This window comes from Vombatus ursinus, unplaced genomic scaffold (genome assembly GCF_900497805.2).
Source record: "Vombatus ursinus unplaced genomic scaffold, bare-nosed wombat genome assembly UNPS02014813.1, whole genome shotgun sequence".
Classification (NCBI taxonomy): domain Eukaryota; kingdom Metazoa; phylum Chordata; class Mammalia; order Diprotodontia; family Vombatidae; genus Vombatus; species Vombatus ursinus.
The window spans coordinates 7,150,947-7,169,925 of record NW_020954591.1 but is presented as its reverse complement, the minus strand read 5'-3'; the positions used below and the strand labels follow the sequence as shown (position 1 = coordinate 7,169,925).

The following is an 18,979-nucleotide window of genomic DNA, read 5'->3' as shown; positions in this document are numbered from 1 at the left end:
TTTCTTTCTTTCTTTCTTTCTTTCTTTCTTTCTTTCTTTCTTTCTTTTTTTATTTTGTTTTGTTTTGTTTTTGGTGAGGCAGTTGGGGTTAAGTGACTTGCCCAGGGTCACACAGCTAGTAAGCATCAAGCATCTGAGGCCAGATTTGAACTCATGTTCTCCTGACTCCAAGTCCAGAGCTCTAGCCACTGTACCACCTAGCAGCCCCATTTCTCCCCCCCCCCCCAAAAAAAAATTATTTATTTTTGGTTTTCAGCATTCACTTCCATAAGATTTTGAGTCCTAGATTGTCTCCCCTTCCTTCCCCTCCCCCCTCCCCAAGATGGTGTGCAGTCTGATATACATTCATATTAAACATTTTCACATTAGTTATATTGTAAAGAAGAATTAAAACCAATGGGAGAAACCAAGAGAAAGAAGAAACAAACTAAAAAAGAGAGAGTAAATAGTATGCTTTGACCTGCATTCAGACTCCATAATTCTTTTTCTGGATGTGGACAGCATTTTCCATCATGAGTCTTTTGGAGTTGTCTTAGATATGATCTTCATTTCTAACTGGGAAATAGTATAGAATGCTTTAAGCACATGCTTCAATTCCAATAGAATAAAAGGTCCTTGAATGGAAGGACAATTTTGTTTTCTTCCTTTGTATTCCCAGTGCCTCACACAATGTCTTTCTTAGAATGGCTTAATAAGTCTTTGAGTCTCATTGAACTACTTGGCTATTTTGCGGCCATATTAAGGCAAGACTATTTCCTCCCTCATAATAGGCTTAAATAATCTCTTGGGCCCATAACAGACTTTTATTCTATATTTATTAGATTTTCCAGTAAAATAGGTCCTTTTCATTTATGTTTTCCTAAGATCATGAAATGGTAAGTGAGATTTGACATTTCAGATTGATTTTTGATAGTACTTTTAATACAACACATCAGATCTTCATTATTTGGCATCTTTAAGCACTCTTTAGTCCAGCCGTAGTGGCCTACTTGCTGTTCTGTATGCTTTGGCCCCACTCTATCAGGCAGTTGGAGTGTTTTGTTTTGTTTTGTTTTGTTTTGTTTTTTTTGCTGGTGTCTCTGGCCCTTCTTGCTGTGTCCTCTCTATTTGTTAATAAGTCAGCAACTAGTATCTCCTGTTCCATTTAACCACTTATCATCAGATTTGCTTTTACAAAAGGATGTTGTCTCTGTCTCCCTGTCCTTCGCCCCCCCCCCCATATGTATGTGTACACACACAGAGGCATACATATGGGTGTGTTTACTTACAAACATTCTCTTCTCCCCTCACTCCCCAACAAATGCCTCTGGTAATGACCTCTTTCCCAAAACCATGGGGGTTGGGGGGGTTGTTGGGGTGGGAGAATTAGATTCACAACTTAGCTCAAGTCCTGCATAGTATTGGTCCTACCAAGTTCATATCCAAAGATAGTAAGTAGTATCACTGCTGGCTTCTGTTGAGATGGAGTCCCAAAGGTCATGCCAGATGTTTTTGTTTATGTTTTTGTTTTTGTGCTCCTGGAGGTCTCTGTTTCCCACCTAGCTGCTCTCTTGGACTTCGTTTTGCCCTCCAGAATCTCATCATCCTGCAAGATCATCTCAACCCTGAATCTCAAATCTCCCTGCAGCCGGTGTAGCCTCCCTCCATCCAGTTTGAGAGCTTGGGAGGTAGACAATGCAGAGCTCCCCCTAGAGCTTCTATTTAAGGAGGGAGCCCAGGGCATCCATCTCAATCATTTTCTACCTGACTGTACTCGAGATTTCATCTTGCCCCTCTCCTGGGTGTCTTTCCCCCATCCACTGTTACGCAGTAAACTTTAGTGGTTCCCTATTAACCTTTCCTTAGGGAGCTTATAGCCTAATGGAGGAAACGTGTATATAAAATAAAGTACAAAATACAGAAAACATAGATAGAAGGTAAACTTAGAGGAGAAGGCAGGCATTAGCTACTGGGCCACCAGGAAGACTCTTCTACAGAAAGTGGCATTTTAACTGTGTTTTGTTTTGTTTTGTTTGGCTAGGCAATGGGGTTAAGTGACTTGCTCAGGGTCACACAGCTAGTAAGTATCAAGTGTCTGAGGCCAGATTTGAACTCAGGTTCTCCAGACTCCAGGGCTGGTGCTCTATCCACTGTGCCGCCTGGCTGCCCCTTTAACTATGTTTTGAAGGAAGCCAAGGATTCTAAAGGGAGATAGTAAGGGACGAGAGCATTTCAGTCATGGGAGATAGCCAGTGCAAAGGTATGGAGCTGGGAGATGGAAAGTCATATGTGAGGAAGGACAAGTAGGCCAGTTTATAGAGTGCTCGAGGGGAGCAAGTGTGTAAAGAGACTGTAAAGATAGGAAGAGGCCAGGTTGCGAAGGACTTTAAATGACAGAGGAATTTATATTTGATTTTAGAGGCTACAAGAAGCCAGTGGAGTTGATTGAGTAAAGGGGCTGGTATGGTTAACCCTGAGTCACTGAGTAGAGGGTGGGTTGGAGTGGCAGGAGAGATGCCAAATTAGGAGGCTATTAATTTTAGTCTAGACAAGAGGCGATGAGAGCCTGAACTAGGATAGTGGCTGTGTGAGTGATAAGAGGGGGCAATGTTCAAGGCATGTTGTGAGCAGGACAGCAAAAAACAAAAACAAAAGGGAAGAAAAGGAAGTCAGGTGAAGTGGAGAGAGAGAAAGGGAACATGGTAGTATTGAAACTGGTTAGGGAGGAGTCTTGAATGGGAAAAGCAAAATAGAAGAAGAGAAGCAGAAGTATAGAAACTTAAACATTTAGCTATCAGTCTAATTATTGTATTTAATAGTGGATAAAGAACATTAAATTCTCTGGAGCAGGCCTGCACAACTTGCCCTTGGGCTGCTTGAGGCATGCTGAAGTATTTCAGGCAGCCCTTGAAAAATGTAGAGGAAAACATCCTTTGTATGTAGAGGAAATCCTTTGGGCCACAAATTGTGCAGGCCTGCTCTGGAGTATAAATATGAGAAGGAAAGGAACAAACATTTAAGTGCCTACTATATGCTGAATTCTTTTTTTTTTTTTAATTTATTTTGATTTATCAGCAATCACTTCTGGATGCCTTTGAGTTTAAAATTTTTCTCCCCCTTCCTCCCCACCACCCTCCCCAAGACGGCTCACAATCTGATGTAGGCTATATATACACATTCCTATTAAACATATTTTCACATTAGTGATGTTGTAAGTAAGATTTAGAACCAAGAGGAGGAACCACCAGAAAGAGGGAACAAAACTCAACAGAAGAGAAAAAAAAATAACAAACAGTATGCTTCAATCTGCATTCAAATTCTTTCTTCGAATGTGGATAGCATTTTCCATCATGAGGCCTTTGGAGATGTCTTAGATCCTTTATTGCTGGGAAGGGTTAAGTTTATCAATATTAGCCATTGTACAACGTGGCTGTTATTGTGTACAACTTTCTCTTGGTTCTGCTCACTTCACTCGTTTTAATTTTCATTCACTTTAATTTGTTCAAAGAACAAATTAAAAATCCTCAATTAAATACCAAATTAGAAATATTGAAAACCAAAGGAAAAATTAATAAAATTGAAATTAAGACAACTGTTGCACTAATAAATAAAACTAAGAGCTAGTTTTATGAAAAAACCAATAAAATAGATAAACCTTTGGTTAATTTAATTTAAAAAAAAAGAAATAAGAAAACCAAATTACTAGCATCGAGAATGAAAAAGGTGAATCTACCACCAAGGAAGAGGAAATTAAAACAATAATTAGGAACTATTTTGCCCAACTGTATGCCAACAAATTTGACAATCTTAGTGAAATGGATACATATTTACAAAAATATAAATATACATTGCCCAGATTAACAGAAGAGGAAGTAAAGTACTTAAATAACCCCATCCCAGAAAAAGAAATTGAACAAGCCATTGATGAACTCCCAAGGAAAAAATCTCCAGGGCCAGATGGATTTACATGTGAATTCTATCAAACATTTAAAGAACAATTAATTCCAATACTATATAGACTATTTGGGAAAATAGACTATTTGGTAAGAAGGAGTCTTACCAAATTCTTTTTATGATACAAATATGGTGCTGATACCTAAACCAGGAAGAGTCAAAACAGAGAAAGAAAATTATAGATCAATTTCTCTAATGAATATAGATGCAAAACTTTTAAATAAAATATTAACAAATAGATTACAGCAACTTATCACAAGAATAATACACTATGACCAGGTAGGATTTATACCAGGAATGCAGGGCTGGTTCAGTATTAGGAAAACTATCAGCATAATTGATCATATCAACACCAAAACTAACAGAAACCACATGATCATCTCAATAGATGCAGAAAAAGCTTTTGACAAAATACAACACCCATTCCTATTAAAAACACTAGAGAGCATAGGTATAAATGGAGTCTTCCTTAAGATAATAAATAGTATCTATCTAAAACTTTCAACAAGCATTATATGTAATGGGGACAAGCTAGAAGCATTTCCAATATGTTGAACTCTTGACAGATATTTCATTTGATCTCACAGCAACCCTGAGAGATAGGTGCTCTTAAAATCACCGTTTTACAGTTGAGAAAACTGAGGCATACAGTGACTTGAGTAGGGTCATGCAGCTAATACATGTCTTAGGTCAAACTTCTTCCAGACTCCAGACCCCATGCTTAATCCATTGTGCCCCTTATTGCCTCTTGCTCCATGAAGGCAAGGTCTGGATTGATTTTTTTTTTGTTTGTATCCCCAGCAATCAGTCATTCTGTCTGTCTGTCTGTCTATCTGTCTGTCTCTCTCTCTCTCTCTCTCTCTCTCTCTCTCTCTCTCTCTCTCTCTCTCTCTCTCTCTCTCTCACACACACACACACACACACACACACACAGAGCTAGGTTCTTGTTCTGAGAGTTATTAGTTGTTTTCCATAGGGAAATTAAATAATTTATTTGAGTGTCAGGTTTTTTGTTTTTTTTTTTTTTTTAATCTAAAAACCGGAGATAATACTTTAGTACCTTACTTGTAGACCTTTTGTTAGGACCACACTGTGTAATGTGAATTTTTATCTAGTAGAAGCCAATATAAAACATATGCACAAAATATAGAGAAGAGGAGAAAGCAGGACAAGATTCAGATATAGTGGTTGATTATTCTACATGACTCAGAACTTTAAGTATTCTAAAGGGTGAAACCTCCTAGCCCTTAATGCCATCCCAGAAATGTCTCCTGATGCTTTGATCCAGACCTTGAGGAAATAACCCTTTCCATCTGAACTGGAAGCTACTCCTCTAATCTCCTGGATTGGATGATTTTTATCATGAGATAAGCCTTTGAATGAAAATGCAGACATATCACTAAAACTCTCCTTTCTTCCTACATCTGGGCTCCTGATGCCTGCTGCCTACTTGGTAGATTGTGAGATGATGCTTAACTAAGAAATGCTTGTGGCAATTAATGATTTCTTCCTCTGCCTCTGTAATTGTGGATTGAAAGTAATTTTTTTCAGTTGCAAGATAAAGGTTTTAATAAATTTGAAACAATGTTATGTAATTGTAGTATAGATTATGTGAAGTATATATGTGAAGTATATAATTGTGTGTAGTATAGATTATGTATACATAATCTGTACATAAGACTGGAAGGATAAGTTGCGATTATGAAGGTCTTTGAATGCCAGGCTATAAGGTTATTGTTTTATTTTTTAGGAGAAAACATTTTACAATTTAATATTAATATTTTATTTCAATAGAGGAACCACTGAAAGTTTTTGAGCCAGAGTGTGTGTGATGTAATCAGATTACTTTCACAGTGGAATTGGAGAGAGGGTGGAAAGCATATCAGTTAAAAGGCTGTTATATAATTGACTAGTCAAACTCAAATAGAAATGGGGCCCTAAAACCATACATAAGGATCCCTGCAGCAGCATATTGCCTTAGAAAACCACATTATCTGTGTTCCATTGTATTTTTATTTATTTTGTTAAGCATTTCCTAATTATATTTTAATCTGTTGGGGGGGGGTGTTGGCAAATGAGAGCGTAGTGGGCTTCTAGTCTAGATGATTAGGCCTTTAGTAGGATGGTAGGATTAAAAGCAAGGTAAAAAAAAAATGCAAAGGCAGAGTCAGCAGTTCTTGACAGTTCATTGCACAGGGGTGGGGGGATGGGGGTTGATAAATGAAAGAATTAAAGAAAACTCAGACATTTTGAGATTAGTTTAATGGAAAAATTATGATACTAAAAATAGACAGTAAGTTAGGAATAAAGGCATAGGAGACTGTTTTTGAATTCAGTTTTATTTAGTGAAAAGAGTATTGGGCTTTGGCGTCATATGATGAGGTTGTATATCATAACTCTACTAAGTGGTCAGATGGCTGTTTCTCTCTGAAACTGTAAAATGAGAGGATTAGATTGGATCATTGATCTCAGATGTTATAGTGCTCCTTAGAGAGATCACATGATAATTCACTGAGGGCAGATAAGTATTGTGAGAATTTCTATTTGTTTTTATTGTTTAAATAAGCTTTGTTAATATTCATCTATAGGTTGACATGGGTGCCCTCATTTGGTCTGTATGTGAGATGGTCTTCTGTCACCTATTGTAGCTCAGGTATTCTAAGAATGAGGAACTAGCTCCACAAAGTGAAGGGGTAACAGTGACTCTGCCCCTCATTTACTTAATTTAATGTATAATGATTTACTTATGCCTGATTAAGTATTATTTTGTCCAGTTTAGCTTTAGTCCTCACAGAATGGACAGGTAGCTTAAAAACATGCCTGTAAAGGAGCAGTGATTTGATGATAATATGAATAATGTGAACACAAGTAAACAATAAAATTGCAGAACTGATATTTGTACTTGTTGTCTGAGCTCTTCATTGGTCACTTAAGGTGCAAGCAGTGATGATCTGATCATATTTGACAATATCAACCACAAATTAGCAAGATGATTTGAAAGATGGATTCACATCCACTGCCATTATGAACCTCACTCTAAATGTATATTGCACCTTGAGAGATTATTTTAGATGAAGCCCATTTTTTCTCCCAAATATACGGTAGATTAAAAAAAAAAAACACACATCATATTGAACTCATAAATCAAAAAAACCCTCTCCATCTTTCATTAGCCCTATCTCGTTGGACCCCAAATAATCTTCCAGATTTAGAATACTACCATGATATTAAGACCATTCCCAATAAGAAGAAAGCACTTTAAAAGTTGATAGAGAATTGAATCCTTTCCCTAAGCCCTGAACAGTCCACATAGCTCAGTTATAGTGAGGGCAAGGCCCAGATTTGCCCTCACCTGTCCCTTAGCAGACATTAATTTTGTTGTTGTTATTATTCTGACAAACATTGACAAACATCAGCAGACATGAGCATTTTCATATACACAGATGAATAGAGAATTATCTATGAAATCATGATTATTATGTACAGCTTGCATTTTTTAAAGCATATTTTTGTTAACTTCAAAGCTGTCATGTTTATCTGTGACTCCTGAATTCTTTCTCGTCTCTGCATTTTTGTTTAAATGCTTCATTGATGGCCTTTTTTTTTCTTTTGGCATCATTATCAATGCTTTACCTCTTCTTCCCAAATCCCCTCTTCCCCCTCCTTCCCCCCCTGCTTAAAACACCCTTCTAACAAATAAGTGTAGAAAAAACAAATCCACTCATTGGCCACATCCAAAAGTGCATTTCTCATTCTGCACCTCAAATTCTTTACTGTAGCATTTCAGAAAGAAAAGCCATTTACAGGCCTGATATCAATCAATGAGTTTGAGGCAAAAAGAGGGAATAAAAATTTAAGAAAATGCCATGTTTTCACCCCTTTTCCAATTAAAAATAGGATATTTTTGCAAACAATCCAGGCCAGAAGAAACATGAACTTCATAGGGCTTTTGCTTATCAGGTTGTGAGCCTTTATTAGGAAGGTAGGTTTCATTATTATTATTTTCTTAAAAATAATTCTACTCATGTACATGTAAATCACTAATTCAACTACTTTCAGTTATGTTTTACTACATTCATCTTGTTGAAATACAGAGGAAGAGACAGCTGTGCATCACTTAAGCTGTGCACAGCTATGTGTTAACTTAGTTTGGGCCACACCCTGATTTTCATGTTGGTCGCAGAATGCTTAATGTAAAATATATATGTATGCTCTGTGTGTGTGTGTGTGTGTGTGTGTGTGTGTGTGTGTGTGTGTGTGTTTTGCTTTCTAACCCAAATTGTCTCTCCCTTTTTTTTCTTTTTCAGAAAAGTTATTATCACTCCTACCAGAATATGTTGTTCCATACACTATTCACCTTTTGGCACATGACCCAGATTACGTGAAAGTCCAGGACATTGAACAACTTAAAGATGTGAAAGAGTAAGAATCTGCTGCATTTCCCACTGCCTCTTTTTAATACTTCCCCTTCCTCCTATCCCTTTTAGTTCTTTCTTGGGTTGTAGTTTGTCTTCAGTTACACTGTAACAACTACTGATCTCAGATGTTGTGTTCCCTGGTAATACCCTACTTTGCAACAAACTTCCCTCCTGCTGCTTCACCATGGTTCATTGTTTCATTGGTCTGACTTATCTCTCCACAAGTGTAGATTGCAGCCCCTTTCCTGCTTGTGTTCTTAGACCATATACCCTAAATGAAAATTCATTAGGGACAGTTCTTGAGTGAGGGAGCCTCTCCAAATTTAACTAAAATGCTTCTTAAACTGAAGACCATACAATATATAGCTGGATACACACTTGAAGCCTTTCCTCTACGTTAAGACTAACCAGCTGTGCTTTCTAATTTAGAGCCCTAGTTAGCCTCCATGCTGTAAAGAGGCAGCACAGTAGCACTTTAGTGAAAGGAAAGGGCTTAAAATAAATGGAATACAGTCTTTTCCTTCCAGATGCTAGAAACCAATTTGACTCTTGCTTCTGATGTCTCTATTTGAGCCAGTCTTCTTAGAATCTGGTTTTCTTTTGGCTAATCCTGGAGACTTTGGCCTTACTTCTGCTTTAGTTGCAGTGAAATTTTACTTTATTCCTTCACTGTCAATATTCTTTGGAATAACTCAGAAGGATTTGTACTCACATTACTAACTTGTGTTTAAGTGGCTTCTTTGTTTATGTTTAGTGACTTTTTTTTTCTTTACCAGAATTCCTTAAGAATTCTTAGGTGCTTTGCTTTTGGTTATCCCATATTCATTTTGTGAAATCACTAGGTAAGATTGTTAACATTATGGCCAACTTTTCTCTTACATTTTTTTAGATGTCTCTGGTTCATCCTGGAAATCTTAATGGCTAAAAATGAAAATAATAGTCATGCTTTTATCAGAAAGATGGTAGAAAATATTAAACAAACAAAAGATGCTCAAGGACCAGATGATGCCAAAATGAATGAAGTATGTATTTTTTTGTCCAAGGTTATAGATTGACTTTTAAGTATTAGGTTTTAAGTATATTAATTTTTAACATTTAAAAACAACATCTAAACAACTTGTTTCTGTAAGTTGGTGTCATTGGAATTGTCTTTGTTCATACATTCCTTCTTATTTACTTTGTTTAATTCCTCCTCTTCTTTTCCCTTCCTTTCTCTCCCTCCCTCCCCTGCCCCCCCACCCCCTTTTTGGTCTAGACCTGAGATTTTATTGCTGTGGTTAATACCAGGTTTGGAAATTCATCTGTCACTTAGTTCTAGAGAAGGGAATTAAATCATTTGGTCATAGGACTAGTGTTTGTCAGACAGGACTTGAACCCAGCTCTTAGTAACTTGAAAGCTGGCCTAGTAAAGAGATATATATGTTCTCTCCCCCTCCCCTTACTTTAGCTATGTCCCTGTTTTTCCTTTTATGACAAATTTCTATAATCATGGCATGTGAACAAAAGAAGATATGAACACTATTAAATCTATATCTCATAGACTAAGGCTAGAGCACATCTAAACTACTATAATATGATGCATGTTTGAATATCTAATAGATTCAGCCTGGAATCATATCCATAAGTAGATGAGTACTTGGGCTTGTCATTTGTCTGTTACTTGTTATGTTTTCATGTATAAGGTGAGGTCCTTGTAATATCTCAGAGTGTTATGGGAAGAGTTAGAATCAGACAATGTTACAGCGGTTTGTGTGACCAAGGTATAAATCTGTTATTTAATGAGGTTAAATCAGAAATATCTTCAGTTTTATTTTAAAGAAAAAGATTCCAGTGTAATCAGTAAGCTTAAAGGAGAACAACTTATGGAATATTCTAGATTTGAAATCCAATTTTATTTTATATTTATTATTTAACGTGGGTTAACACTTGTATGTAGAGCATGCTCTGAAAAGCAAGCAAATTACACAAGATTTTAAAGAGGATTTGAGAGTAGTGGTCTATGTGGGTGTAATAGCTAGTTCATTTGAACATAGTAACTGAACATGTTTTATTATAGACAAATCTTTTGATTCAATCTGGAATTATTTACTTAGTCTCTTCAGACACTCCATCACAGTCCTTTGTTACAGTTGGAATAAAATAAGCATCTCTTAGGTGAATTCATTTGTGTGATCATTGAACTTGGGCATAGAAGTCACCTACTTACAAAAGGTGTTATTATTAGATCATTAGTAACATCTCATTCTCTTAAGAAGGGAATGAGAAGCTAGAGTAATTAACTAAACTAAATAACTGAAAGTGAATAGCCAGAGTAAAAATTTGTTTTGAAAAAATAAGATCAGATTTTATATATATACATATACCTACGTGTGTGTGTATATAAACATACATATACATACATATGTACATATGTCAAACATAAAAACTGGGTTCAGAATTGTATATATACATAAATAAATCAATAAAACAATTTGCTAACTTATATCACAAGACAGTTAAGGCAGCTAAGTGGCACAGTGCATAGAGTGCTTTACCTGGAGTCAAGAAGACTCATCTTCCTTAGTTCAAATCTGGCCTCATACACTTATTAGCTATGTGACTCTGGGCAAGTAACTTAACCCTCAATTTCCTCATTTGTAAAATGAACTGAAGAAATGGCAAACCACTCCAGTGTCTTTGCCAAGAAACCCCCCAAATGGGGTCACAAAAAGTCAGACACGACTAAAATGACAGAACAACAATGTTATATTTCACTTTTTAAATAACCAGCATTTATACCCTTTTTTGTAAAGTGCCATGATGATGAAAGAAAGAAAAAGAAAGAGACAGACAAACAAGAAAAATCCTGTTTTAAATGTTTGATGTATGTCAAGCATTGTGCTAAGTGTTGGGGATATAAATGCAAAAGAAAGGCAATCCTTGCCCTCAAGAAGCTTACATTCCATTTGGAGGAGACAACCCTGATAGAGGAGGGGTGAGGGTGGGGAAATCCCAGGGGTTGTAAGTAGAATGAAAGGATAATCAATTATCATAGCTTTCAGAAGCAATGGTAATGTTGTTTGATTACTCTTCCCAGAGTTGGAAATAACGATTCGTGTACAAGTAGGATATAAGCTAGAGTTAGCCCTGGACTGTGACTCAGAAGACTTGGGTTTTAGCCGTACCTTTCTCTATCTTTAACAAGATATGTGACTTTTTTATAAGTCATCTAAATTTCTCCGACTACGTTATCTTTAAATATCTCTCCAGCTTTAAATATCAGTGATTCAATGATTCTTTTTATAATTTGCATGATTCTACAATAGTTTTCTTAATACTTATGATTAACTTAAGTTAAACTTTAGTAATTTAAATATTCCTTAAAATAATAACATGAACTCATATTTATATAATATATATAGTTTATAAAGTGCTTTTCTCATACCAACCTTATGAGATAGAAGTATAATTTTGATATATAGATCATTCTCCCATTTTAAAAAATTGTGACATTCTTATTCTGGTATATTTTCCTCTACTAGTTCATGGTTATTTAAAATTCCATGTTTATGTTAATAATATTGTAGAAATTGTACACAGTGTGTGATGTAGCGATGAATATCATCATGTCAAAGAGCACCACATATAGTTTGGAGTCTCCAAAAGACCCAGTACTTCCAGCACGTTTTTTCACTCAACCTGACAAGGTAAGTATTTTGAGTAAGTTGAAGCAACCTATTATATCAGTATGGAGTCACAGGCAACTGTTGGATAGGGCAGGTGAGAGGGGAATAGGACAAAGTCCATAGAATCATCCTGTAAGTACTAAGGTTGAAGGTGAGCTTCAGTCAGTGTTAGGAGTCTTCAACAATCAAACTGGAATTGTATTTTGATACTTGAGCCAGGTTGGGGTTACAATCAGAGGCAAAACCGGGATCCAGAAAGGAGAAAGAAGTGTGGTGAAAGTATGCCGCTCAAGTGTCACTATGTAGAGGCTCAAGGGGTAACCATCTGTGGGTAAAGGCCTAGTACAGGTGTGGGGAACCTGTGGCCTTGAGGTTACTTGTGGCCCTCTAGGTCCTCAAGTGAGGCCCTTTGACTGAATCCAAACTTCACAGAACAGATCCCCTTAATAAAAAGAATTTGTTCTGTAAAACTTAGACTCAGTCAAAAGGCCAAGCCCAAGGACCTAGAGTGCCACATGTAACCTCATGGCCATAGGTTCCTCACCCCTGGCCTAGTATATAGGCATGGGTCAAGAATTGAAACTTGTGTCCCTTTCAGAGCAAAACTTCTGTTTATAACTCTATTTCTTCACTTTCCACTAACTTCTCCACCCCTTAAAACTCACTTTTGATCCCACCACTCAACAAAAACTACTCTCTTCAAGGTCAGCAACAGTTTCTTAATAACTAAATACAGTGGCCTTTTCTTAGTCTTCATTTTTTAGTTCTCTAAAGCATTTCACAATGTCAACTACCCATCTTCCTGGATAATCTCTATTCTTTGATTTTTGGGGATGGTGTGCTTTCCTGGTTATTCTCCTACCTCTAACCAATCTTCAGTATCCTTTATAGGGCCCGTGCCCTGTCCTATGGGTATGAGTGCACCCTAAGATTTTTCGTAGAGCCTCTTCCTTTTGATCTTTATACTCTTAAAAACTTCATAGTCTCTAAGGATTCAATTATCTCTTTGTCAAGGTCTTCCAAATACATGTATCCAGCCTTCTCTATCCTGAACTCCAGTTCCATATCACTAACTCCTTGCTAGAAATATCCTCCTGGATGTCCAGTAGTCATTTGAAGTTCAGCATGTCCAAAACTGGTCTCATTTATCATTAAATCCATTCATCTTTTGAACTCCCTATATTGTAGCACCATTCTTCTAGTCCACTGGAGTTTTCAAGCTTGGAGTGATCCTTGATTCTTTACTTTCCTTCCTGCCCTGATAGCCAGTCATTTGCTACATCTTGTTAATTTCTACTTTTATAACATTTCTCTCTTCAATCCCCTTTTCTCCACTTACCCATCCCACCTTAGTTGACACTTTTTGCCTAAATCTTTACAATAGACTACTGTTTTGTTTTTGTTTTTGAGTTTGGTTTTTTTGGGCTAGGCAGTTCGGTTAAGTGACTTGCCCAGGGTCACACAGCTAGTAAGTGTTACGTGTCTGAGGCCGGATTTGAACTGAGGTCCTCCTGAATCCAGGGCCGGTGCTTACAATAGACTACTGAGTAGGCTTCCTACAGCTAGTCTCTGTCCTCTCCAATTCACCCCCAAGACATCTGCTACATTATTTGTTATTCTTTATACTGATTCTAACCATGTCATTTTCTTCCTCAAGAAACTTCAGTGACTCCCTGTTACCTAGGATTAAATGCAGACTTCTTTGTTATTTCAAATTACGTCACAGTCTGACTTCAACCTTTCTTTCCTGCCATTATTTCTCTTCACATAATTTATTTTCAAGCTAGATTGACCTGCTTGCCAGTCTACACAGATAACATTCTGTCTCTTTTCTCCATGCCTTGGCTTTTGCTGTTGTTATGCCTGGAATGTTCTTTTCTCACTTTACTCTCTTAGGATCTGTTGCTCCCTTCAGAGCTCATCTTAAGTGCCACCTTCTTCATTAGGCTTTTCCTGACTTCCCTCATTGTTAGAGCTTCCTATCCTTAATTACTTTGAATTTATTTGTTTTTATTTCATATTCTATATGTACATGTTGTCTTCTTCCAGTTGAATGTAAGCTGCTTGAGGGAAGGGGCTGTTTGATGTTTCTCTTTGTAATCCCAATACCTGGCACACAGTGCCTAGCAAACACTTGTTGGAATCAAATTTAATTGTGAATATTAGCTACAAGGAAACAGTCAAAGAATGAAGTTGAAACTGGAAACAGTTTATTGGAATTTAGAACAGACAATTGAGCCCACTTATCAGCCCTAAAAACAGAGTATGACTTCACTCCAAGTCAGGACTGAGTCTTTTATTCATTCTTCACTCAAAGTTATAATTTGTGGAATGAAGTATAATTTTAACAGTAATGGCTTAGTTAAGAGGATTTAGTTTATGCACACAAAAATCCCTCAAATAATTTAAAATAAAATTAAGATTTCAGATGATTTTTATTTAGTAGTGTAAAATTCGTTATTTTCTACCATACATTTAACCTCCTTGATTTCACAAATACATTTTCCCATGTGTTCATTGATTACTTTTTTTCTTTGCTTTTAGAACTTTAGTAACACCAAAAATTATCTGCCTCCAGAAATGAAATCCTTCTTCACTCCAGGAAAGGTACATTTTGATAAAAATTAGAGGTTTTGTTTATTGTAGAGTAGTTTCTTTTCATTAATGTGATCACTGACATAATTCCATCTTGCACTTTTATATTTCTTTCGAGAATTTATATAAACTAGACTAATTAATTTTTAGAAACATTCTTATTGGCTAATAAGTGATTATATACCCCTTTTCCAAAAATACAAACTAAGGGATGATAAATTGCTAGTATTTCCTCAGCAAGCCAATAAAATTTGGAATAAATTCATGGCACTCTAATTTTTAGACATTTTCCTTTAATATCACAATGTAAATTCTGAAACAAAATGTAATCACATATCTTTCTATAGAGCAAATTTTGTAGTATGGCTAGTGTTGTTGATTGCAGTATTCATTAGCTCTCTATTTCCTTTTGAACCTCTTTCACGTAACTGAAATACTACTCATTTGCTTTCCATGTGGCTTTAAATTTATATTTGAGCAAAATTTATCTTTATTTAATTGAATTTTTTTAAGACTGAGTCTCTATCTCACCCATGCTGGAAGTTTAGTGGCCACACATGGACTTGATCCCTCTGATACACACAGGTATTTTGATATGCTCTGTTTCTGTTGCCTCCTTAGGCAGCCTGGTGATTCTCTCACTCCCAAGGGCTCCCCATAATGATGTCAAGTTTAGTACAACACCTGATCAATTTAACCTACTACTTCTCATAACTCTCGAGCTCAAAAGATCTACCATCCTCAGTGCCCTCAGTGCATTACAGGCCACTGTAATACCACTATACCCAGCTCAAATTTAGTTTATAGACTTAGTGCTTATAAGACAATTCATTTCTGTTGATTTATACTCAGATAATTTTGACAGTTATACCTGTTGTTTCCTAATTATTTAACATGTAATTTATTGTTTTTAATTGGATGGTCAAACTTGTATCTTTTATTTCAGCCTAAAACAGCCAATGTTCTTGGAGCTGTTAATAAGCCTCTTTCATCAGCAGGCAAGCAATCTCAGTCTAAATCTTCAAGAATGGAGACTGTGAGCAATGCAAGTAGCAGCTCTAATCCAAGTTCTCCAGGAAGAATTAAGGGAAGGTATGTATGCAACAGTTCACATTTAACAGTGATTATGGGTGTTATAAAGTTAGTTAACTTTTAAAACACTCTAACCTGAAATATTTTGTATGAGTAGGTGTCACTATTCTCTATATTCTAAAATAGGCTGTCATTCTTCTCCAACTTAAGATTTATGAGGTCATGTGAAATGCTTATTGTTAAGGACTGATGAGTCTTCAACAGCCCTCTTCCCCTCCCCACTTCCAGACTCTCTTCTCATAGCAAGTGTTGAAAAAACTTTCCTATAATGATATGATAATAACCTAATTTTAAGAGAAAATGTGATCTAGTGGATACAGAGCTGGCATAGGATCCAGTAGGCAGCTAGTGTCACAGGAAGTCTGACCTAAGTTCAAATATGACCTCAGAAACTTATGGGCTGTGTGACTTTGACCAAGTTACCTGACTCCTTTCTGCCCATTTTCCTCTTCTGTAAAATGAGAATAATAATAATTATAATAATAATAATATTTATTTCCCATGGTGGTTATGAGGATCATATGAGATATGTGTAAAGTGCTTAGCACAGTTCCTGGCACAGAGTAGGTGCTGTGTAAATGCTTGTTTCCTTCCTTTCAGGAAGACCTGGACTCAAGTTCCTCCTCTGACTCATATTTTCTATGTGACTCTGGGCAAATCACTTCACCTCTCAATGCTCTAGGCCAGTGGTGTCAAGTTCAGATAAAAACAGATCTTTGCAGGCCTCATGTTACTTAGAAAACCACAAATTAACATTATCTATGTTGTATTGTGATTGTATTTATTTTGTTAAACCCCAATTACATAGCAGTCTAATTGGGACCCTGTGGGAGTCTGGTGCCTCTGTTCTAGTCAGTTCTCTAAGAGTAGGAAGATAAGATGTGTGTGAACTCACCTATAGCACTAGAGGGAGATTCTTTTCCTGGAAGGTCCTTGTATCAATAAAATCACAAGGCCCGTCCCTTTCCACGTTCTCATTTTAAGCCATCCTTTTCACTTGACTTTTGTAAAGGTTTAGTATGGAACTAATTAAATTTTAAAACTTCTGCAGTAATTTTAGATGCTCAAAGATCCATGTTTGCTGGATCTATATTATTTGACTACAGTGGAACATCACAGAGGCATTAGTTGTTGCCAGTTTGGGAAATTGCACAACTGATGATATGGAATAAAATATTCTTGGCAGTAAAAGAAGGGAGGAATGATATTAATATCTTTTTCAGTAACCTTGATAAAGGTGTAGGGGTTATATTTCTGGCTGATCCAAAAAATAGAAATTGGAAGTGGTAATTCATAGCTGTGACTTCATCTGTGTAGGGACTTCTATTGTAAGAACTCCCTCTTTGATGGAAATGAGCAGCATGTTTGAAATGTGTAGCCTCATATGTTTTGGAGAACTTAGAGGTCAACTGATTTTCCTGTGGTCATAGTATTTATGGACCAGTATTTAAGGACCAGAACCTCTGTCTTCCTGACTCAAAGAGTGACATTCATTCTACTAGACCACAGTTGCTTCTCGTGGACATTCATGATGCTGTCTAAATCATCTGCCCAAGAGCTTCAATGATTAATGTATTGAAATTGAAATTCCCTACATAATACCCTGTCTTCAGCTGTCAACTGGACAGATTCTCTTAGATATCTTCAATTGAGTCTAAAACTAACCTTTGCTTCAAAAATGACTTTCTTTCTTGATTTCCTATTTATGTCAATGACGGCATTTTCCTAGTCACTTATAGACAATTAGAGTCTCAGAAACATCTTTGATTCCTCCCTCTGTCTCTTTCAAAGCCAGTCAAGAAGTCCTTGTTATAATACCTCTTTCTTCTATACGTTCCCTTTTCTACCACTTAGTTTCAGACCTTTGCATTCAGGCCAGAACTACTGAAACAAATCTCTCACTGATTACCTTGACTTTTTAATCCATTTTCTATACCACCCATAAATCAGCATTCCTAAAACATGATTTTGATTATATTATTCCTTAAAAATGACTATCATTACCTATGGTAAAATTGAGATTCCTTAGCCTGATGATACTCAAGACCCTTTATAGCAGAGATTCTTAGTCTTATTTTGTGTCGTGCACCTCTTCATCATTCTGATGAAGTCTATGGACTGCTTAGAATTTTTAAAATAAAATAAATACATAGAATTACAAAGAAAGCCTATTATTTTGCAATAGTTATCAAGTTTATGAACCACCCCCACCTCCCAGTTGAAAACCTTTGCTTTATAATCTCACTCCAACTTTATTTTTCTTGTATCCTAACAAAATAGCTCCTTACTTACAAGTTGATCTTATAATTTCCCCAACAGGCCACGTTTGATCCTCTCCTTGAACTTAGGTTCTTGCCAGTTAGTGGGTACTTCATCATATAAAACTTTCATTCATGTGTTTAAGTTTTGTGGACATAGGATCATAGATCTAAATCTGGAAAAGACTTGTGAGACCATCACCTCCAAATCTTTTATTGTCTCTTCTATGAAAAATAAGGTCTTTGGGGGGAAGGGTTATCTTATTTTTCTTTTATATTAATGTAGCATCTTGCATGTGCTAGGTGATAGATGCTCAGTAAATACAATTGAGTTTCATGCTTCTGTTTGGTGAGACATGAAAAGCCCCCATTTTCCTTCCTCCACATTTTCCTTTCTCCACATTTTTTTCCTTCCTCCATATTTATATAGACAATCTCTTAATTTTTTTTAAATTATTAATGATAACATTAGAATTTTAGCTCTTAAAAAAAAGTACTGCAGCTAGTATTGAATGAGTTGTGGAAGAATTAAATTATGTAGGCTTTAAAAGAATGAGAATCCTACAAAGAATTTGCAGTCCATCCTACAAAGCCATTCTAGGCAGGTTTTTGAGAGTTACAGAGAGTGTAAAATATATAATGATAAATGTAATAATTGTAAGTAATAATAAATATTTGTTTTGAAAGGCTTGACAGTTCTGAAATGGATCATAGTGAAAATGAAGATTTCTCAATGTCTTCACCTCTGCCAGGAAAAAAGAGTGACAAGAGAGACGACTCTGATCTTGTAAGAGTGAGATGTTGGGTTGTGTCTGATAATAATTATGTTATAAAACTGGTACCATAGTAATAATTTTCAACTTCATAAAGCTAGAATAAATCAGTTAATTTTTCTCTTTTCTTTTTGTCCACTCTGAAGATTTGGTTTTCTTTTTAGTTTATTTTCATATTTCAAGTAACAAGTTTTTTAAATTAATATCTCCCTCCTACTACCCTCTTCTTCCCCATTGAGCCAATA

At 36.2% G+C, this 18,979-nt stretch overlaps 1 protein-coding gene across 2 annotated transcripts in view; it reads left to right on the top strand.

Moving 5' to 3' along the window:
• The window catches only part of PDS5B (PDS5 cohesin associated factor B), a 153,517-nt gene that overhangs the window by 120,898 nt on the left and 13,640 nt on the right, over positions 1 to 18,979 (top strand). For both annotated transcript variants that reach the window (XM_027835114.1, XM_027835113.1), the window contains exons 26-31: positions 8,241 to 8,355; positions 9,241 to 9,373; positions 11,918 to 12,037; positions 14,561 to 14,623; positions 15,558 to 15,703; positions 18,649 to 18,748. In XM_027835114.1, coding sequence (XP_027690915.1) covers positions 8,241 to 8,355; positions 9,241 to 9,373; positions 11,918 to 12,037; positions 14,561 to 14,623; positions 15,558 to 15,703; positions 18,649 to 18,748 — 677 coding nt within the window. The remainder of the gene's footprint in view (positions 1 to 8,240; positions 8,356 to 9,240; positions 9,374 to 11,917; positions 12,038 to 14,560; positions 14,624 to 15,557; positions 15,704 to 18,648; positions 18,749 to 18,979) is intronic.